General features: G+C 35.7%; 1 protein-coding gene across 1 annotated transcript; it reads right to left on the bottom strand.

Annotated features, from left to right (window-relative positions):
- Nucleotides 1-2,654: 2,654 nt before the first annotated feature.
- On the bottom strand, nucleotides 2,655-17,923 carry LOC102056433 (aromatase). The gene is made up of 9 exons (XM_014279568.3): nucleotides 17,565-17,923; nucleotides 15,663-15,813; nucleotides 13,085-13,239; nucleotides 11,127-11,303; nucleotides 10,322-10,436; nucleotides 8,346-8,460; nucleotides 7,520-7,682; nucleotides 5,846-6,087; nucleotides 2,655-2,945 (listed from the first exon to the last, which is right to left on the bottom strand). The coding sequence occupies exons 1-9, from the start codon at nucleotides 17,707-17,709 to the stop codon at nucleotides 2,694-2,696; spliced, it is 1,515 nt and encodes a 504-aa protein (XP_014135043.1). The 5' UTR covers nucleotides 17,710-17,923; the 3' UTR covers nucleotides 2,655-2,693.
- Between the last annotated feature and the right edge of the window lie 4,232 nt (nucleotides 17,924-22,155).

The following is a 22,155-nucleotide window of genomic DNA, read 5'->3' as shown; positions in this document are numbered from 1 at the left end:
GAAATCCCAGCCTACAAACTCAATAATATGTAATACATTACAGAAATCAGAGCAGCATGCATTTTTATATATGTACATGATTTCATACAATTATTTCAAAATTTGAATGATAAAAATAATTTATTAATTCCATCCTTGTGAAAAATTTTACTTGGGGAGAGACCTATAATTACGAGATGGAAAGTCGTGGAGTAAAATATCCCTATAAAAATGTTTTTGTGTGTGAAATAAGTGAAGATGCATACCCTGTATAAAATAGTAGCTTATTCCCAAGAAAAAAAGACCCTTCAGGGGATTTCTTAAAGTTCTTATACAAATGTGAAATGCTTGTCCACTGAAACACCCTTTTTGGTGGTTTATGATACAGAATGAGTAAGAATGGAATTTAGTCAAGTTTTTTTTGGGGTGGTGGTGTTTTTTTCTTCGTTGTCCCAAGAGCTCTAACAATTTTCTAGCTTAAAGGCTATGGATGATGTAGGAACAGAGGTTACATTAGGTATTCCAAAGATTCATAGCACTGTTTCACTTCATGACTTAAAAAATAGAAGTCCTAGAATCATAGAATCACTTAGGTTGGAAAAGAATGTTAAGATCACTGAGTCTAACCGTTAAATCCTATTTCTACATATCTTAAAATGCCCAGTTTTGTCTGTGTTTAGACGTATTACAGGATTGTACTTCACTATTGTCATTTTTGGGTACCATGCAAATGTTATGGAGAAAGCATTAAAAGTAACTTAGCTACAACAAATCATTCTGCTTTCAAATTTGATTTTTCTTTTTTTTTTTAAAAAAAATTAGTTTAGAAAATTTACATGCTATTTTGTGAAATGATCTAAATGTGCATCTCTTCATTACCAGTCCCACCCCGACCTAATTGATTACCTTTGGCTGGAACATGTATTTATTTGTTGAGTTTATGCAGGGTTTTTTTTCTATCTTCCTTTGCTGGACCTTGAGAGCAGTGTCTTAGGGAACAGATTAATTAAATAATTTTAATTAGATTTTCTAAGGACATAGACAATTTTTTCTTATAGTTTAACTGACTTGCAAGAAAAAGGTTAATAGAAAGCCTGTTGTACATTGGTTTTTTGGCTGTATCAAGGCTCTTATATCCAGAAAACTTTGGGTTACACAGTATGAAAACTCAAGCATACTGAAAATGGGAAGTCTCTGTCAAGGAACGTTGTCATTAGGCCAGGAAGATCTTTTTGTTCTTGATCGAACTAACAACTCACTAGGCTAGTAGTGTTATTCATGAATGTCGAGATTCTACAGATTGCAAGACAGGTCCATTTTCAACAAGAAACGTTGGGTAGTTACGTTGCTTTCCTGTAAAGGACTAAATATAAAATTAAGCCTAATTTATAATTAAAATAAAAATCCATGTATGCAAAAACCCTTTAAAAAATGTTTTATAGAAATCTGCTTGTTAGTTCAGAACTCTTCTTCTTTACCACTACAAAAATGAGCATTTACCCAATGAAACTTATATCTTACCTTGAGTAGATGAGAAAAGCCCATTTTACTTTTGAATAATAATTAAAAAAAGGTTTACCTCTTGCATCAATGTTTTTCTTCTTATGCTACTATCTTTAAATCAGGGTGTGCAGCAAGATGCTTGGAGAGCAGGATACAGCCCAGTGCTCTTTCAAGACAAGCAGTAAGTCCTATGTGCAAAATCAGGGAGGGACTTTCTCCTGTGGTGTGGGAACATGGGCAACAACTCTGTATCTTAGTCTCTGAAGCAGAATTGAGCAATTAAAATGGGATTGAAACAGGACTTGGTTAGGCAGCCTAGAGAGAATTTGAATTCTTCACCAAACAGGTGAGGTGGGAAAGTTCTACAGTTAACCAGTTGAGGTGGAGCTGAGTGTTGCTCCACACCCCCTGTATATTACTAGCGGTAACATTTCATGTTCATTACTTTATTCTCAGGTGGTCTTTACTAAGATGTTTACATATCCTCTGTAACATACTCTGGGTTTTAAAAACATAGAACAGTTATCTCAACTTTTATTACTACCTGTTATTAGTACTCTAAAAATTACTACCATCAGTAAAATCTGACACTGTAAGTCTTTGGTATCTGTTTCATATGACAACAAAACAAAGTAAAGAAAAACGTTTGAATGACTTCTTCTACAAACATTTTGTATAACTTATGTATGTCCTAAACTTTTTCATTTCCATAGTCTTAAAATCACCTTTAATATTATTCATTGAGGTGTTTTCAAAACCAGATAATTTTGCAGTATTTAAATACTTTTGCAGTAGTTAAATACTGCTAGGTTCAGCTTCGGGGAGGTGGGGGGAAGGGGGACACGTGTAGTCCTGGAATTAAACTTGTTAGGCATGTCCTTTTGCAACCCTCAAACCTCTGAACTTGCACTCTTTGAAAAACAAGGTTTAACTTCATCTAAACTTAATGGTTTTTAAAAGTAGCTGGGAACCCCGAGTGTAATGTGGCATCACCTAGCAACAGGGCTATTTTGTAATTTTAGTCTTTTTTTTATTACATTGAAGCTGTGGCCAGAACCTGGTTGAACAAGTTGGCATCTGAAGCTGTAATCATGTAGAGGCAACAAAATGTTTTTACATAAATGTCTTTATGGAGGAGTGATGGGTATTTCTTGGTGGCGGTGGCTGTGGCTGAGAAAGCCCTGTAACTTTAACGCTGACGCTGATCCATTTTAGTTACCCTGACTATTGTTTGTGTTTCTTCTTGGTGTGAAAACCATCTCCAGCTGAGGCTGCCTTTCTATTGGGTGCATGGATAAGTCATTGTTTTTCTGGATGTTGTTAAGGCCTTTTCCTTTCATTGTCTGTACTCTGCACCGTCTCAGAAGAGTCACCAGAATTGCTTTCATCATTACCATGGCAATAAACTTTCCTACACAGCCCCGAGGGCCGAATCCAAATGGTTGGAAATAGCGTGAAGGAACCTGCACAGAATAACATAAGGAATAAACTTTAAGACAAATTCTTCTTCATAAAAGTAGCCAAAATGATGATGGAAATTGGTAGCAGTTATACTCTGAAAAAACTTGCAGAAATAATCTCTTAGGATCGATGTTCATTTACTCTGAACAGAACCTCCCACCCAAGTCAGCTGCAATACAGAGACGCCTACAGAAGGTATGCCATTTGGAAGGCAGGGATTATAAAGTTAGCCAGCTGAATTCTGCCCATGTATTTCAGCCTGTTCATCCTGTCAGCTACAGGGATTTTACCACAAGCTGTGAAATGGAATGAAGCTTTTGCTCTTCAATATGCATTAAAGTTTATTAAAAACTTCTTCAGAAAATGTTCGTTGCAGAGGTTATAAATGTCTGAGATAAAGGCTGATGCCTTGTCTAAAGATAATCATAAAGCCATACACCTACAATTATAATTAAAAAGCTAGCGTTCCTGAGAATTAATTTGGCATAAAACGTAATGTTGAAAATTTGATTTGATATCTGATAGAGAGATAACACATAAAAATTATTATCCCTGTCCTATCAACTAAAATGTGAAATGCAGGATTCCCAGAACTGTTGAAGAATGCATCGCTAGTTTCTGCTGCTTTTATTGACAGTCCCAACAGCATGAGTAGTTCTGCTAACGAGCTACAAAGGTACTTGTTATGAGTAAGAAGCAGCAAGTCTAGCTACCAGTAAATTATTTTTCTTCATCTGTGTAGCTTCCTTTTAAAAAAGTAAGGTATTTGCTGTGTTCTGACTTCTTATTTAACCCAAGAAAAGTAGAAAAGGTAACTTTATATCAAATTACCTAGAAAAAGTTGTCCTTTTGTCTCATTTTCATATTGAGAAAAATGTTTTCTGTTTAAATTCTTTTGAGAAATGATAGGTAAATGCAAGTGTTTATAATACAGAGCAAGTACAGCAGCTGGCAGTACAGCACAATGGCAAACGCGCAGCCTGGGAAAATGGAAAAATGTTTAGATTCTAACAATACCATCATATCTTAAATAATGGCGTGGATTGCCCTTCACTTAGAGAACTGTGTGAAAATTGTGCCTGCTAGAATAATTATGTGGGAAACAGAATGCATCAAGTCAGATAGAAAATGTGTGGTTAAATATTTGGTCAAGGGGAAATGTTTTTAGTAGCAAAGTGTACTTACAAAATAAGCAAGAAATTCATTTTGATAGAAATACTTAGAATGAAAATAATGAGTGGCAAAACGGAAACTATTCTCAGTGAATAGTTATTTCAATAAACTTAATCACTTACACTCTTCTTGAAGTTTCTACAGTTACTTTTTTCTTGATCTGTTGTTTATAATACCATGTGCAGAATTTGCTATGGGTGATCGAACAGCAGTTTAGAGATGTTAACCAGGTTGTTTAGCACTTATTTGTGTGGCATACATGGTACTCCTAGATTTTTTTTTTTAATAGGAAAAATGTAAAACTTAGAGGTGTGTTTCTGGCTTGAACATTCATATCTTTTTCTTCTTTATTTTCATAGTTATTTCTTCAGGTGTTTTTACTAGTAAGTCCACTTTTAGTGGTTCAAAGTGGATCATCTATTTAAATCTGAAATGACTGGACACTTATGTGCACAGCTTCTAATATCTCTAATATCTCAAAAGAAAAAATCTTGGCAGGTAATAAAATTATTTTGTTACTTTTTTAATTAGATAAAATGAGAAGTATGACAGCTGTAGAAAGCACTAAGCCTTTAGCTTCAACCCCATTCAAGCTTAATATTTCACAAGCCACCAGAAAATGTAGGCAAAGGTTCGCATACCAGGAAAATGGGTGCATCTGTGATAGCAAGGCTAATGTTCTGCAGTTGAGATTCCATTCATAGAACTAAGTTGATTATACCCTCCGCTCTTGCATGACTGTTTATTCTGGAGATTTAATTCCCTCACAGGAGTGCTAACCTGACCTTAGCATTTCATATTTTGTGTTATCACATGGGTAGCAGTATCTTCTGCTTCCATCTGCACTGGTTAACAGTCAAAAACAATGAGTCAAACGTGCCATAGCATCAGTCTGTTTTCTTTCAGTACAGTCTTAATCTCTCCAGATGATTATTCCTGAACAACAGTTTTGCAAAATAATTTGTTTAATCAGTAATCAGAAGAGTGGGAGTCTAAATGAAACTAAATGATCTGAAGGATGATTTACAATAGTAGGGAATTACAAGTAGGAAAAAAAAATCACATGTTGCTTTTGATATAGGAATCTATAATTTAGACTAAAGAAAATTCTAGTTCTTTTAGGAGTTAGTATATAATTTGAAATGCTGAGCTGAGACTGAATTGCTCAACATCTGCAGTACTGAGTTGGTTGAAACTTAGGATTTCCGTTTTGGTCTATAAAATGTTTATTTTTTTTAAATTTAAATTTAATTAAAAATTAAACCAAACCAACAAAAAAAGAAAGACTAAAATGTCTCCTAATTTTCAGTCTCTTAGGGGTTACTGTACGGCTTCACCTCTCCAGAAAATCCTCAGGTGGCCTCAGCTCTGTGTGGTACTGCTTGTGTGGCTTTAGCTCCCTAAAGGCTCTTTATTTTGTCCTCTGTCAGGGTTTATAATGGGAACTATGTGTGTCTGACAAATTTAATCAGAAATTTTTAATCAAAATTAAGATGTCTGGGAAAACTTTGTTTCAATATTGTAATAAATTTTTAATTAAAAAGCACTTTGACAGGGAAATATCTGCCTGGCTTTAATAATAATAATAGTAATAAGCAGGATGTATAGCTAACTAGGTACTTAGGCAAAGGTAAAACAGCCTTATGGTCACAATGTTCTTGATCAAAGGAAGAGATACTGCCAATAAATAATACCCGATTTCCTGTAAGAAAGAAGATAGAAAACTTACATTTTTCTCAAAATTTTCAAGAGAAAACTCATTCGGCTTTGGGAAGAATTCAAGCTTATGCATACGTCCAATATTGAGAATAATGTTTGTCCCCTTTTTCACAGGGTAGCCATCAATTACATCATCTTGTAAAGCTTTTCGCATGATCAAGTCCACAACCGGCTGGTATCTCATGCTCTCATAAATAAAATTCTCCACAATCTTTAAGTTTGGCATGTCATCACTCTGTATGTCTCTGTCACCTTGTGGAATAAAACAGATGGTGAAGAAGTTGGTTATGACTTCCATAGCTTCATTGTACAAATACCAAAACATTTTGGAAAGTTCTCAGGTCCTGAAATAGCAGGAAGGGTCCAACAGCTTCTAAGGAGTTTTATGTAGCCTTACATATTTGGGGAATCCGGTACGTTATTCATCAGCATAAACCCTGGTTTATCAATTTATGATCTCACCTTGTTCTTAATACATTTTGAGTCTTTGTTCTGCTTTCTTGTCAATGAAAAAACTCTGGAAATCCTTTCCTGACTTCTCTATGACTGAAAGCAACAAGACCCAATGAATAAATCCTCTGAGAGGTGACACCAAATGCAATCTGGGAATAGGCTGCGGATGGGAGATAACTTTGTAGGGACCTTAACTTTTCGCGATGTGATTGGGTTTGGCTGGGTCTACCGCTAGGTCTTGCTGTGGCCTGACTATTTCCATTACCATGAGTAACTTCCTCCCAGCTTGATTCCATCAGCAGCGGTATCAGCACCATGATGTACTGCCAGTGGGAGCCTTACTTTAATTTTCAAGCCACAAGCAGTTCAAGAAACTACAGGCTGACAGCTGCAGTGGCAGGATTTTAAGATAAAAGGCAGCTTTGCTACCCCAGTTGGTCATTTGCTTAAGGAAAAGGCAACAACATTCTACTGCCTTAGAAATCAAGGCTATCCAAAAGAAACAGGGCAGATGAGAGTACTCAATTCTCATGAGGACAATAAGATAAAGTTTATTATTAGAAAAAGACTAAAGCACCTGCTATACATTTTCCAGTGTTAAACTGACCAGAAGGAACTCTTGAATAAGAGTGGATGAAATTACTTTCTACAGTAGTTCAGTATCAAGTTTTGAATGAAGTCCTGATGAAGGGAAGAATACAAATTTGAAATATCTTGATTGTATTTTGAATACTTAAAGGGGAGACCAGTTTGATATCAAAATGGATGACAGCAGAATATAATTATGATTTTCTCTAATCTTTCCCTTCTGCAGTCATAGTGAAACTTAATTTCTGCATATACACAGAGAAATATTGGTGATTAGAAGTATTTGAAATTAGTGTCCCTTTTTGCTATTTCAAAGTAAAAGGAAAATAATTTCAATGGAACTTATGAGGCGAGTGCTGATCCCTACTGCTGTTGCTGAGGAGTGAATATAGCACATTCTTTCTAATAGATAGTAAATTCTGATGATTCCTATTTGAATTTATCTTACAAATCCCTCATCTTCTTTCTTCTGACCTTGAATAAAATCTTTTACATATAATGGTGTTTCATATATTTTACAGCAAATGCCTCTGTTAGAAGAAAGCACTTACAATTTTCAGCCTTTCAGTTTTAAGAGTGAAATTAGATCAGTGCTGAAGCAAAATTATATTCCCGCATCACTGGCTTTGCAGCTCCTGCTTACCCATAACAGTTTCAATTTCTCTCATCATCTCCTCTTCCACTGTGGGGTGCTCTGCAATCAGTATTAGCATAAAGAAGAGAGTCACAGACAGAGTATCAGGAGCAGCAATCATCATCTCCAGCACACACTGGTTTACATTCTCAGCAGTCAGATCCCCTCTGTTCTGAAAAAAAATTGGAAATTTGGGGAAAAATGTTGATCGCTGACCTCCGGTGGCAGCAAAGGTCCTATAGCAGTAGGATGGGACAGACCTAGAATATCTGCTTTAAAGAAAAGTCAAAATCTTGTCAGTCTATCTTATATGCTAAATAGCATTTATTTTTTTGTCTTTCGGACAAAACCAGAAAACTTGTTTTGATGGGTGTGTATTATCTTACAGAAAAGCAAGAGGTTGTTCTTAGCTCAGATTCTTACTGATTTAGTGCCTTTCCAAACAGAGTTTGTGAGCTGTCAGAAGGTATACAAGATAGGATTTATATAGCATTTGAAGCCTTTGCAAACAAAAGGCAATACATCAAGATAAAATACAGGGGTTAGGGAAAAACTGAAGGACATTAAGGGTTAGATGGAAGAGTTTTAAGGAAGTTTAAGCCATGAAAAACATCAGATATGCAACTATTCCAGAAAATGCAACTACTGAATGTTTGAAATACCATTAGGGACTCCACAGAACCCACTAATTTGTACCACGTTACTATGACATGACTTTTAGATAGACATGTGAAGTTTAAGTTGCAAAGCCTGTGGTGTTAGTGACAGGAGAATGTCAGAAAAATTAAAGTTATTTAATTTAAAAAAAGCCATATTTTGAGTACATTGCCAATACCTGTGCAAAAATCAACTGGGATGCAAAATCCATATGTTCATCCAACTTTTCAACAGTGGAAAGCTTTTGTCGTTTCTGTTCTATTAAGATTTCCATTGCTTCTTTCAAATCCTTGCTGAAAACAGATTAAACCCAACGTATTGAGAAATATCTGCAGACTTGTAGGATACGCTAGAATATGACTAAAAGCATAGAGGTTATACCAATAAAAACATAAAAGAATGGCAGAAATTAAGTATTCCTAAGAGTAGTTACATGGTTCTCCGCAAAAGTAGTAATACCATGGAAGGTGTGTTTTATTAAATAATTCCTTGTTAGTTTGGACTGCAATCTTACTCTCTTCTTATAAGGGAGACTGAAAAAGATGAAAATAAGTTTGTATATCCTGTTGATGAATAGAGTTTTAAAGATTTGTTAATGTTTTGAAAGAATTTGTGTACTTCCTTCTATTTTATACTGTATTTTATCAGTGAATGAAACGAACTTAGAGAACGTGAGGGTTAATTGTTAGAAAAATATAGATAAATGTTAGAAAAATTGTACTGTCTTGAAGGTAGAATTGATCTAAAGTTTTCATATTTAAATAGTAATATGTGTCAACAGTTTGTATTTCAGTGGTGAAAAAAAGCAACATAAACCAGTTTTTATAATTTTTTTTTGAATTTTGAATAAGCTATAGATTTCAGGGCAATTAGTTTAAAAAATATTTTGAAAAGTTTTTGAATAAAATCCTCAGGCTATCCATTTGTGTTTGTTATTGTTGGGAAAGAAAATCTGACTGGCTTTGTAGGGGTAAATGCATTTAAAACTTCAAACCTGGTAAAGCTTTCATTATTTATAACATCTTTTATGTATTAGAAATAGCAAAAGGTTCTTTTTGCCAACTTTTATCAGGAGAATATCGGAAGTCGTCATATCCTGTAGTCGTTCTTTGCATTGCTTTAAGTCCATCAATCTTTTTTTATTTTTTTTTCTTTTCCAGTAGAAATTTATGAATAAGTCCATTTTAATGGGATTGCTTTTGAAACATCTGTATTTGCCTGCAGGGGCTTTCTAGTAATTGTGCCACTGTATTTAGCTATTATTAGAATCGCAGAATAAAGCACTAATCAGTGGCATAATAATAACCAGGAAGCACATATTAAGGAAGGTAAGTCTTGTGTCTAGTTCATAAGAGTTCTCAATTACTTTAGATGAACCTTCATCTTTTCTTTAAAGCCTATACGTTATATAGCACTATCAAAACAATTTATTACATATGCTTCATGAGTAGGAGTTACTCTCACTAGATGGATTCCAAATCCAAAATTAACAAACTCATTACTGATTCTTTTTATAGCCAGACCTCTTTTGGCAAAAGATGGCAAACCAGATTATAAAAATAGAAAAGGCGTTTTGTACTTTTGCAAAGAGGAAGATGGCAAAACATATTTGTTCCTTAGGATAAAAAACCCTTGAAATGGATTATCGTGCTAAGCACCAAGTTTTAATTAAAAAATTACTGTTGACTCAAAAATGCGCATTGAAGGAACCAAAAAATAGGATTATGCTTGGGGGTTAACTCTTCTGGGACAGTGCCATGAATGCAGATGAGTTTTCTTGTTTTGATGAAGTGTAGCCTAATGTTTGACTCTCCTCAACTAGATAGCACATATAACTTCACCACGTTATGGCTTTTCTTTGTCTGTTTGAACTGAACCAGTGATTTCAATTTAGTGTCGCATTTGAGCTGGCATTAACTAATATTTTGGTGAGTAAACTAGGACTGAATAGACAAGCGCCTTAAATCGCCCCTGAGATCAGCCACATGTAACATCAGTGGCAAATCTTGTTCTGTTGCTATCTTGGGTCTGCAGATGGGGACTTCAGCCACGCAGCTTTGCAAGTTTCACAATTTATTTTCTAAAAGGCAAGGAAGATACCCTTCCCAGAAAAAGAATCTTATGCAAATGATGTATAAAACTGTTGATACTTACACTGCCTCTTCATATTTCTTGCACAGCCAAGAAATCTTAAAAAAGATGTCAGGCTTTAATAAAAGTGCTTGCCAAGCATCAAAGTAGTTTTGAATCTTAAGTACAATGGCATGTTCTGAAAATAAACATTAACAAAAAGTAAGAAATATAAACCTTAATAGTCAAGTAACACAAATTAATAATACTCCAACAAGGTTCACAGGAATTTGATAAACGACTGGTCTTAGTGATGGTAAGATAACATTATGAAAAATTTGTAGCACACTGTAGAAAAGGTATAGATCTTTGTGAAAACTCTCAGCTAGCTAAAAGGGGAGATAGTGGTGTTTCGACCAGAGCCAAATAGTCTCCCACAGGAGAGCAGAAGCAGAACTCTTACAGCATATTGAAATGGTGTAATTTAGACATCACGGTATGTTATTTCTGTCATAGTTTTGAGGATGAAGAAATCACAGAAGACTTAAATTGTCAGGTGAACTTTTCAAGGCAATCACTTAATTTTGAGGAAAAAATTCTGATTAAGTGCATATAATATTGGGATTGTACCAACTCAGTGCATAAAAACCTCTTTAAATGGTACTATTTATTAAGGTGGGTGTGACAAGCTAGTGTATATTTGTGGTCATATAATATTCTGCATTCAAACTAAAATCACTTATAAATCAATTTCAATTAATTATCTGGTGATATAGGAGTCTGTTCTTGCACTGTTTTCTGAAACAAAACTGCTGAGCGATGTCAGTGAGTTTTCCTTGGATATGCACTTTAGGTCCATCATAAGGGGTAAAAATAAAGCTGTTCGTACCATCCAAAGGGATCCCAAGAAAAAGCTTATTAGATGTGTCAAGCATGATCCGTCTCATAAGATTCAACACATTGATGTTTCCTGCGTCAGTGGTTACCTCCTCTAGTTTGTCCAGGTGATCAATTGTTGATTCAACACAAATCGCTATCATACGCACCAGACCAGGACCAGACAGAGCTGAGATACATGTGCAAAATGATCAGAAGGTTGGTTAGCTTTTGTAACTTAGGTATTGATTGGAGATAATGGTGTCAACAAAATGTAAAACATTGTCCTGTGAGCGACTAGAATAAAACAATTCTGAAACTTAGGGACTTAACATCTTTTGAAAGAAAAAACGTAAACATTGGAGTTAAAATGGCAATGAACTCAAAGCCCAAGCTTTCTTTGCATCCAGCCGCTTTGTATGTTAGATACAGATTTTGTCCCGGGTTCGTACAGTGTTAAGGAAAGATAATTGACATTGTTTGTGCTGCCTTTCTGTGTGGGAGGGTGTCCATGCCCCCTGCTGCACTGCATGCCCTGTGGGTGTCCTGTCACATTTGCTTGTAGTGACACTGAGCAGGGAAGGTAGCTTGGGGATTTGGTGGGGGAGGATGATGGGCATTTCTGAAAACATAATTCCTGGGCGCTCTTAAAGAGCATGGTAGCTTTGCAGTAAGGTACTGGCGACCTGTAGTGTCTGTGTGGACCTACAGAAGCCTAGCCTGGCAGTAGTCTATCCACCTATGAAGAGTGGAGATAGTGTCATGACAGATTTATTGCATTTTAAGAATGCCAAAGCCACCAAAAGCAGTGGTCAGATCCGTTGTGATGTAATTCAGCAGGATTTTGACTGGCTCCAGCTGAAATGGATTCAGATAACTTTTGAATTACTTTGGAGACCTTGCCCTAAGTACTTTATTTATTGCTGTAATTGCCTCAAGGACATTATTTTGTCAAATATGTGTTGAGAGGGATTGTGTGTTTGTAATTCAGAGTTGGCCTGTTTTGTAAATAGAGAGAACTGGTAGTTGTAGGGATAGCTAGTAAAATAAAAATATTTTTTCCTGCCATCTTCAACCATTACAAAGTTGCTGATGTTTTTCGGTAGCAAAATCATGTAGGAAGGGTCCTAGTGTTATACAGGAGCACAGCTGCATCACCAAAATAATAACAGAAAATTTAAACTAACAGATAAACAATTTATTTTAGGTGCTCTTTTACTTTCATTACTAGAATCACTGTCGTTAACTGCTGCAGTCTCAGCTGGTAAGAATCTTTTCGGAACTGTAGAACTTGCAGAACAAGTGTGGCAGTTTTGTTAGCAAGGCTGTAAGATCATTGGAAGTAGCCAATTCTAATGATATGCAAATACTGAAGATTTTCAGTTCATGGAAAGAAGGTGAATCAAAAAATTGCAGACTCATGAAATGGTGACAGTTGGAGTTTCTGTAATTTTCTATTTGATTTCAACGTAGTGATGTAAATTACTTCAGTCTTTTTCTCTCTTACTACATTGATTCCATGTATATCAGAGGGATTAAGAAACAGTTCTGCTGTGTTTATCTTAATTTTGAAACTAAAGTACACCCCCCACCCTCCCCCTTTAGAACAAGGCAGAAAAGTCTTTGAATTTAGTGGAGGCTGGGATAGGAATATCCAACTACATTTATGGAAGTGCCAGTTGAGCTAATGTAAATGTTGGACTTGAAACATAAAAGCATTTAAAAACTTGGCTTGTGGGCATAATTTACTTTTGTTTTAATTGGATGAGATTAAGAATCTGCAGAACTACTTCAGAACCATTTCAAATAGCATACTTAAAAGATAAATGTGAAAGAACACGTGCAATAATGTATTTCTACGGGATGTATAGAGAGTACAGTTTTCTGTAAGTATGCAGAGGACATACAGCATTTCAGAAAAGACAGATGGTGTGCTACAGTGACGCAGTGTCTTAATGTACACTGATTTACCTTTGGTGAAAAAGGGACGGATTTCTTTCCAGTGTGCTGGGTTGTTATTAAATATGATCCCGTTTTCGTACATGCCAATGCACTGTAATCCAAGCTTGCTCCCAAATCGAGAAACGTAATGCCAGTGTTTCATTACGTGGAATACACTTGAGGATCTGTGAAAGAAACAGGGGGAGAGGAAAGCTCAAAACAAAAATACTATTTATAGATTGTACACAGAATTTTTATTCTGACGATCTGTAGTTGAAGTGGTGACTTGCATTCCGAATTTAGCAGGAAGCACGATGCTTGACATTAAATGTTGTTCCTTTTACATAATTAAAAAATCTCAATGATATATACCTTCAGAATGTACATTAGAGCAAGAACATATTCTGCTTAGATTTAAAATTGTTTTTCAGTACCCCCCCCACATAGATTCTAATTTGAATATTTTGTGTAGATAGAAACATGTAGATATATGATAAACTCAGGCAATGACCAGTGTCAGATATTTCAGAAGATGAGGTGAAAAATATTTTGACAGTTGATAATTACATCATGATGTGCATTAAATTGCAGCTATACTTTTGTAGCTGTTTGGTCACTCCCCGACACATATAGAAAGCAAAAATATACATGCATCATTTAAATATGCAACTTCATAATGTGATGTATGTGTGGGATAACTATCCCTAAATAGACGTGTTAGGGAAATCCATGATATGTGTAATTCTTTTTACAGTTGACAAGGTTTATTTACACATGCTGGCAAACAGGTTGTGACCAGCATTATTGCCTTGGGGTATAAATTCCTTTAGAGGGAGCTAGTATTTTAGAAATGTTGATTTAAAAATGTTAGAAAAGTGATGAAAACCTGATCAAATTAAATCCAACAAAGGCAAGGAAATTCAGAACAGAGATTGAAATGAAACAATATGCTACTTTACCATGTAGCATACTCTGTGGGCCAAATCCCAGAGTTCTTACATGGGTTTAGTTTATTTTTTCCCCTCAGGCAAAGTAAATGGGACTCTGCTATTGACTTCGGCAGCGCTGGGTTTTCACTATAGATTTGCATGACCCGAGGTAAAGTTAGCAGTGAGATGCCATATGGTACAAATAGACAAACATGGACTAAGGATCGGAGTAAAGACAGGGAGGATTGTCTGCAGGTCCAAACTTCTAAGGAACTCAGCACATTCTCTCTTCCCTACACTTCCCCACATGTGCTCTCTTTTCTAATTCCCTAGAAAGTTTTTTACATGTCGAAGGTCATCATCCGTATTTTCATAAGCATGAAAAGATGGTGTTGGAGTATGACAGCTGTCCCCAGGAATGCAAAGGTGCAGGAGGCTCATTGTGCTTCCTTTTATTCCACACATCAACATAGGAGACGCATAATACTGTTTTAAGGAAGGATTTTGACATAAAACCTTGTATAAGCAGATTTTCCTTATGAAACTATTTGAAGTCCTCCAAAAGATAACTGTTGTAACAAAGACTGCAAGTCCTCGTCTCTGTGCGTTAGCACCTCAGTATGATTAGGTTTGATGGTAAAAAGTCAGATGACATTGGAAATAGTATACTTTTACAAAATTCAGGTTATGTTTAGTTTTGCAGTGAATTTATGATCCACTGAAAACTTTATTCTGCATTTTTTTTAAGTTAAATACTAGTTCTCTGTGTACAGTCAATGCTTTTAACCAAAAAATGTCTAAGAAAAGAGACAACACCTATGTAGGATAGGAATGTAAATAGTTTTGCTGTCACATTATCTCTTTTTACAGAGGTAAAAATAAGCAGAGATGAAGCTGACTTGCTTTGAATGGCAAGTCCTGTGATAGTCCTCTATGCTACATTGTCTTTGAAAAGCTTCTACATAATGAAAACTGAGTATGAATTGATTGATATTGCTAATAAAAAGGCTGTGATTCTTTATCAATTACATATGGTAAAACTTTACTGCTGTGTTGGTTTATTTTTCTTTCATGGCATAACTCATAAGCATCCAGAAGATACAATGTAAAAAGAAAGCAACCATCCACTGGAGCTAATAAAATGATGGTCTGAGGTTTAGCATTATGTTTAATACTGTGTATATTTGAAGTCTATGAGTAATCCCATTAATTGGAGTGGAATTACTCATAATCCTATAACATTGCATTTGCTTAATTAATTTGCTGAATTGGAGCCGTAATCTTCAAGCGTTACTCCCATTTTAAGGAGATACTTAAGAACACAGGAAAATAAAATTTGGCTTAATTTTGCTTCGCAGTCTAGGTTCCTGTATAGCATGTAATCTTAATATTAAATGAAATAGTAAGAGACAGTAAACATTTTTTAAGATTGACCCACAGTGCTTGACCTTCCTTTCCATGAAGAAAATGAGAGAATTCAAATGTATTTCAATAGTAGAGTCTTTAAAGAAACAAGATATTAGAAAACGGTCTGTGAACAGCAGAAAGAAAAAGGTGTATGTTAGGATAAATTTTGAACATAATAACTTCAATTCTACTTTAGGAAAAAAGCAGCAAAGAGGTGGTAAAAATGTGGAAAAAGCTCTTCATATTATTAAGGATAGAAGATAAGAATTTACTTGCTAATTATAAATGTTTCTTCACCGCTGATCCAAACTCTCACAAATTCTCCATATGTCTTATTGTAGTAGTTGCAGGCGCTACCTACTCCCATCCAGAGAAATCTTCCGTGTGAAATGAGGGGACCGATTCCCATACAGTATCCTGGCCCTAAGAAACAGAGCAAGGAAAGTTTTGTCTGAGCAGTGCTCACTGACAAAAACATACCTCTGAGCATCACCCTTTTGAAAGGAGCTTTTTAACATGATAATCAAAGTCTGCATTGGGCACTTCACATGTAACAACCCTGTCCTGAAGCTCTGTCTTAGAGAAACTTGCATCTACATTGTTGAAGCCTCCTTAGTATCTACGGAAGCCTAAAGTTCTTTCAATGTACATACAACTAATGACACTCATTACTACTTTGCACAATTTCAGACTGCTGCTTTGAGATTGCTTACATGTTGAGGGACAATGGCTAGATACTAGAAAGAAGACATGATCTAGAAAAAATACATATGGTTTATTAATTTGTGATTTTAACAAATCCTTTGAGTGACCTTGGCTGAGTTTGTGTTGAAGTGTCATAGTAACATCTACAAAAGTCGATATCCTTTTGATGTAAGTACATGTAATTAATTACATTTATTTTAAAGTCATTAATACTAGAGTGAGTAAACAGATATTTAAGGCGAAAAGTACTTTACTGCTGTAAACTTATGAAAACATACTTCAGTAGGAGTTAAGAATGGATTAATAAGCATTTAGTCAACAAAGTTCTCAACCAAATCCTTTAATTCGCAGATTTTCCTCTTACAACAAAAAGGAGAAAGCCGAGACAGCCGGAGAGAATTTGCCAATAACTACCTCTTTTAAAAGGAAGTTTCCTTCATCAGGGAAAGCTAAATTTGCCCCTTTTGTTTGTAAAGCATAAATCTAACTCCATACAACTAAGTACTCAGAAAACTTTTGTATACTGTTTAATAACTTAGAAGTTGCATATGGCTCAACATACATTCCACTGCTAGGAACTGCAAGACCCCAGATTATTTAAATACCTGTAAATCTAAAGATTATTAATTTAGTTCTGTCTTGTTATTGATCCGATCAAGTATTCAAATAGAATACATAACCTTCTGTGAATACTTTCCCCTGTTCTCTGACTTTCAAAGAGTTTTAGCATATTGCAGGATACTTGGCAAGGATCTTTTCTCATAATTTCATTTAGGTGCCACTGCATTAGTTTAGGATTATTCTGTAGGTTTAGGATTATTCCTGTAGTCAAACACCTTTGTGAGATGTATACACCAGTCTCATTCGTGTGGTAGGTCATTGCATTGCATCTAATGAAAAATAGCCTGAATCAGGAACATCTACCATAAGCCCTCAAAACATTACAGAAGGGGCCCTCTAAAAGGGAAGTAATTTGATGTTGTTTTGTTCTGTAGGGTCTTCAGTGTCAAACACGGAGAGAAAAATTGATAATCTACTTAAAATCTGAAGAATTTTTAATAACAGTAATAAAAATAATAATGGTTTGTTTCTAGTAAAGACAATTTAGGAAGCTTTAAAATTAAAACATGTAAAAAGTAGTTTATAATGCACGTGAAAATGTGAACAACTAGAGTTTGTAAAATGGTATTACATCTTTCTAGCATATACATAATACAGTGGAAAACTAAGCGTCATATATTTATATAGTCAAGCCAGGTTTATTATGGAAGTTCTGAGGTTAGAGCAAGCCTGATTGCTTTTTTATCAGTTATTTAAAAAAAATGGTATTATTTAAACTGACTCTTAGTAAACTTTCTTTGCATACAATCATTATTCAGCATTGCTTTTGCACTTACTTTTGAAAACAAACCAAAAAAAACCCATGCTGTGACAGCTTTTACGTGATACTATAGCTAAAGTTAATTTACCTGGTATTGATGAGGTTTCTTCATGATTCCGTATTAGAAACAGAAAGCACATGAGAATGAGTATGGGCACTGTGGCCACTGGCACGGTGTCCGGTATGAGGCCGGTGATGTTGTAGTGCATTGGATTCAGAGTTTCCAGCACCATCTTTTCCAAGAGATTCTGCGTGGATTTAGAGAGAAAGGGGAAAGATGCAGAGATTTCAAAGCTCAAAGATCTATTCAGCTTTAGCTGGTACCTCTCAACCCCTTTGCAAGCCCTGTAAATGAGCAAATTAGCTCCTGAGGTAGCTTTATTTTATAATGAGTGACTGCCTGGACTGCTTGCCAGGACAAGCTACATCACAAGCTGAAACAGGCATGCAGCAGATGCACTTTTTGTTTGGAAATAACAAAGCTTTTCTGACCTTGATGTTGAAGCATAGTTTTGGATACTTTGGCTGACAGACCTCTTATCTCTGATATTGACTTGGCTGGCCAATACTGAGGTTTACTCCTTGCAAATTTCTAACCAAAACACAAGAAATTAAACTTTCAGCACATGTGGAAGCACTGACTGAGTTCACTTGCAACCTTTTGTCTCTGTTCCTTAGCCTTTTTCCTTCCTGCATGCCTGTGGTGCCAGAGTCCTTGAATTTCCAGAATAACTGCATTAATTTTTCATTATGCAGATAGAGCATACCCCAGGGTTTTGTTTGAAATAATGTATTATGAGCTTTTTATTGTCCGCCTTTGAGTATGATATAATGTATTGCATTTCTTTAAGTTCTTCTGCTAAATACTTGGAAAAATATAGTGTATGAATGAGAACTCACATACCCACAGAAAGATACTGCTTGCATCTGCACAGTAATTTCTTAGCAAAATAATTTCTTAATTTTGCTCTGACAATAATTAAGAATAGATTTGCTTTGTTCCTTCCTGCAACTATTTCATAATTGAGGGATGTATTTACTTAATAGGAAACTCTTTGTTGCAGTTTACTTTCAGCAAGTGCTTTCTTGTTTATCTTCTGCTTTGGTCTCACATTGCAGTAGTACAGCTTTCTTTGCAACTGTCAGTAACCGTCAGTGCTGTAATTATATTAAACTAAGCCAAGAATGTGATAGATGCTTTCTAAATAGTAAGAAGATTGGTATTTATGGTCGAAGTAGAAAATGTACAGAGTACAGAGAAAACTCTGGGGAAGGGAGCAAGCAGTGGCTCAGAGTATTGTAGGTGCATGCAATGCTCCGCTATTTTGGATGATTGCTATGCAAGGCTCCTGGTATGGTGGTGATCCAACATGACCATGACACAATATGCCAGGTGACCTTTTATAAACATGCATGCTATTCCAAAAGCTAGCGCTTCTGGAAGTGTCTGTGTACATATCACATCTTGTGTATGCTGTACTGACTTGCATGTTGTGAAATGTTTTTGTAATCACAGGCATTTATTTATTGTGTAATGCTATTTATTAGTTTCACTAATATACTGCTGCACACTACTTATATTTGTTCAGTACAAGTAAAAATGCTAGCTTTAGATTTCCTTGAATACTATTTGTTACCACAATAAAAGCATGCCTGTGTGTATATGTAAGTACTTTTATTATTTTCAGTCCCTTCTGCTATATGCGCTTACGGTGTTATAGAAGGAGATAACTACACTTAGGGCATATAGTTTCACTTTTCTGTTGCTTTCTCTCTGGATCTGGATGAACTTCATCTTTGTACTCCATTGCCACAGGTTGACTCTGACTTTCATTATTTTTTGTTGTTTGTCTCGTCTTCAAGACGTTCGGGTGTGTCTGTACAGTAGTTTTTCTGCCTCATATCCCCTACAAAGAGAATTATGTAGGTGGTTATGCATTTGGGTGGTATGAAATACACACACCTTTACGTACAAACGTGTATCTGTCTATGAATATTGTATCTGTAGGTTAAGCCCTGCTACGAGTTCAAGATGCTGATATGTTTCATGGTGTACTTTGCCAGCATGAGTCTGCCCCTTTTCGTTTCTAAAATTCGACCCTGAGTTTTGATCTTGCTCAGTTATTAGTTATTCACAGCTAAAGCTTATCTTTGTTTTGACAGAGAAATGGAGGCAGGTGTCTTCCTTTTCAAAATACGCAGATTGTAATGGATTGGGTTTTCAGTTCTAGATTACCCCAACTTCTTAATTTTATAATCTTTTAGTAAAAGAATAAAATCTCTTTTGCTGTGGTATGATACCCAATATATCAGTGTGAACTTTGCTGTTAGATCTGTAATTTTTATATGCTGGATTATGTTTTCATGTGGATAAGAGGCACTATATTAATTTGAATCATTTTTACACTCTTGAACTGATCTGAAACAGTCTTGGTTTTAGTTAAAGTGGCTCCTAAAGCTCTTAAAACAAACAATTGACATTTCTTGTATTGAGAAGTTTGCCTTATTTCAATGAGTATGATCCAAGCAGACCTTCAGAGTTTGCTTTTCTGATGTTTTTTTAATTGCAAAAGGCAACTAGACCATGAAAAATTCACTTTAAAAATAATTCAACTGAACTGCTCGTCCTGCTTGTACCCATTGTATTTTGGAAGAATTGTCCATGAGGTAAATCACTTCTAATAAAAACTCAGCCAAGTAAATTTTGATAGTAAGTAGTCACTGAATAGACTGCAGAAGTTTAGAAATGGAACAAAGCTAGAGTACCCATTGTGTGTGAAAGAAACTTTCACTATTCTTGCTCATTTTGTCTTGAAATCTTCTATATGTAATTTTCCTTTTCCTTGCAGCTGGTTGAGGCAGGTGCCTGATCAGAGGGGTTTGTTGGTTCTGATTGTTACTTATATGGCAGAGGGGGGACGAAGCTGAGGCAAAATATATTTCAAAATCAAAGAGTGGGAGGAAATAGATTTATAATAAGGAAATGCTTTTGCGACAAAAAAGAGGAATGTGCACAGGCTGCCTGATCCGACACTTGTGGATTTTAACAGCTGGGAAGGCATCTGCCAACAGAGGGCCCTTCAGGCTTTAGGCCTTGACTAAAGCAGTGTGAGCAATTTCTAGGTTCAGTTTAACCTTTTCTTGCAAAAGGTGGTCTGACGAATGACGACAGGATCCACAGTAAAGAAAAAAGTCCATATATCTAAAGGACTACTCTGTTGAACCCTTTTACTCCAGTTAAAGCTTTGTACTTAATGACTGTGTCAGTAAAAGAGCAAGTTATGCATCGTGTTGTAGAATTGGAGCTAAAATTTTCTGATAATGTTGACAAGGAGCTCATAAAACTGCTTGAAAACTCTTGAAGATCTATTTCTGAGTGCTGGAATTATTTCCTCAGTAGTAGTACATCTTTCAGGAGAGACATGAAGGGAAAAATATCTTCTACTTGTTATAAATCCCCAAATGTTAGTGACCAGTATTAGCAGCATCTGAAGCAACTGACCGGTTTTAACTAAATGGTTTGAGTAACTAAAATTTCAAATAGACTGATTTAATACAGAAATAAATCTATTGGCTTATGTAAGCCCAGTAAGTCTTTATTTTCTCAGACAAAGCATGTCAGATCCCTTTAATAGAGCTAGCAACGTACAAGTATTTTAACGTTATTTTATGTATTAACATTTAATGGCAGATCCGACAAAATCATTTCTTTCTTGAAAATGATTCTATATATTGCCTGTTTTCACTCAGTTCTGGTTGATGGTTTCACGCAGACTGTAAAGGTTCAGTTTTCTCTGTGACAGTATGTAGGTAGCTTTTGCTGTGTGTTTCACAACCGAGCAGGCTAATGCCCAGCTAGGTACAGCGTAAGTTTCTTGGATTTGTTCTGTGGGTGCTGCCTGAACGTGCAGAAGCCCGGAAGGATGGTGGCTCATGATGTCTGTACCAGGGTTTTAGTTTGTATCAGGGGCATGCTTTGATAGCAAACCTTCAGATTAATCCTATTCCCATGCTTCGGTACATGTTACAGAGCAATCTCAGAGCATGCAAACTAAAAATAAAATAAATCAGGTAATGTACTCCAAAGCTGTCTCATGCACACCAGTTTTTAATGGGGATGCAAATGACAAAACCAGTTTAGATCTACATTGAAGCGAACTCCCAGGAAATGTGTATAGTGTAGGGAGTAGATCATTGCCATCTGTTTTATTTTACAGATCTGCTCCCATTTGCCGATGTTGATGTAGCCTAAAAGGAACACAGTACCTTCTGACAAATAGTTGTTTTTAATTAGGTTTAGGCATGTAACAATCTTATTGTATTGGGATTACAGCACTTAACATAGGATGAGAACTGTCAGAGTCTTAACGGCATGCCAGATCCCTTTAATAGAACTAGTGCTGAAGGAGTACCATGCAAGTATTTTAATATTACCTTTAAATTGTGGATTTTATTGCAAAGTCAGAAATTCTTTTCCCAGCTGTTGAATAAGACGACATATGTGGAACTACTGTAAAAGCAGTTGTACTTGCATGGAACCTATTGTAAGAACCACTAAAAAGAATCTACATTTTTGTTACATGGCTACATTCCTTTTGAAAAATTAACTAATTTGAAGTGGATGATCATCACCAAGTGTCACATAAGCCTCGATACAGGGATTGTCTTGTTCCCTTGAA

Source organism: Falco cherrug, chromosome 7 (assembly GCF_023634085.1).
Source record: "Falco cherrug isolate bFalChe1 chromosome 7, bFalChe1.pri, whole genome shotgun sequence".
Lineage (NCBI taxonomy): Eukaryota > Metazoa > Chordata > Aves > Falconiformes > Falconidae > Falco > Falco cherrug.
This window is presented reverse-complemented; position numbering and strand designations above follow the sequence as displayed.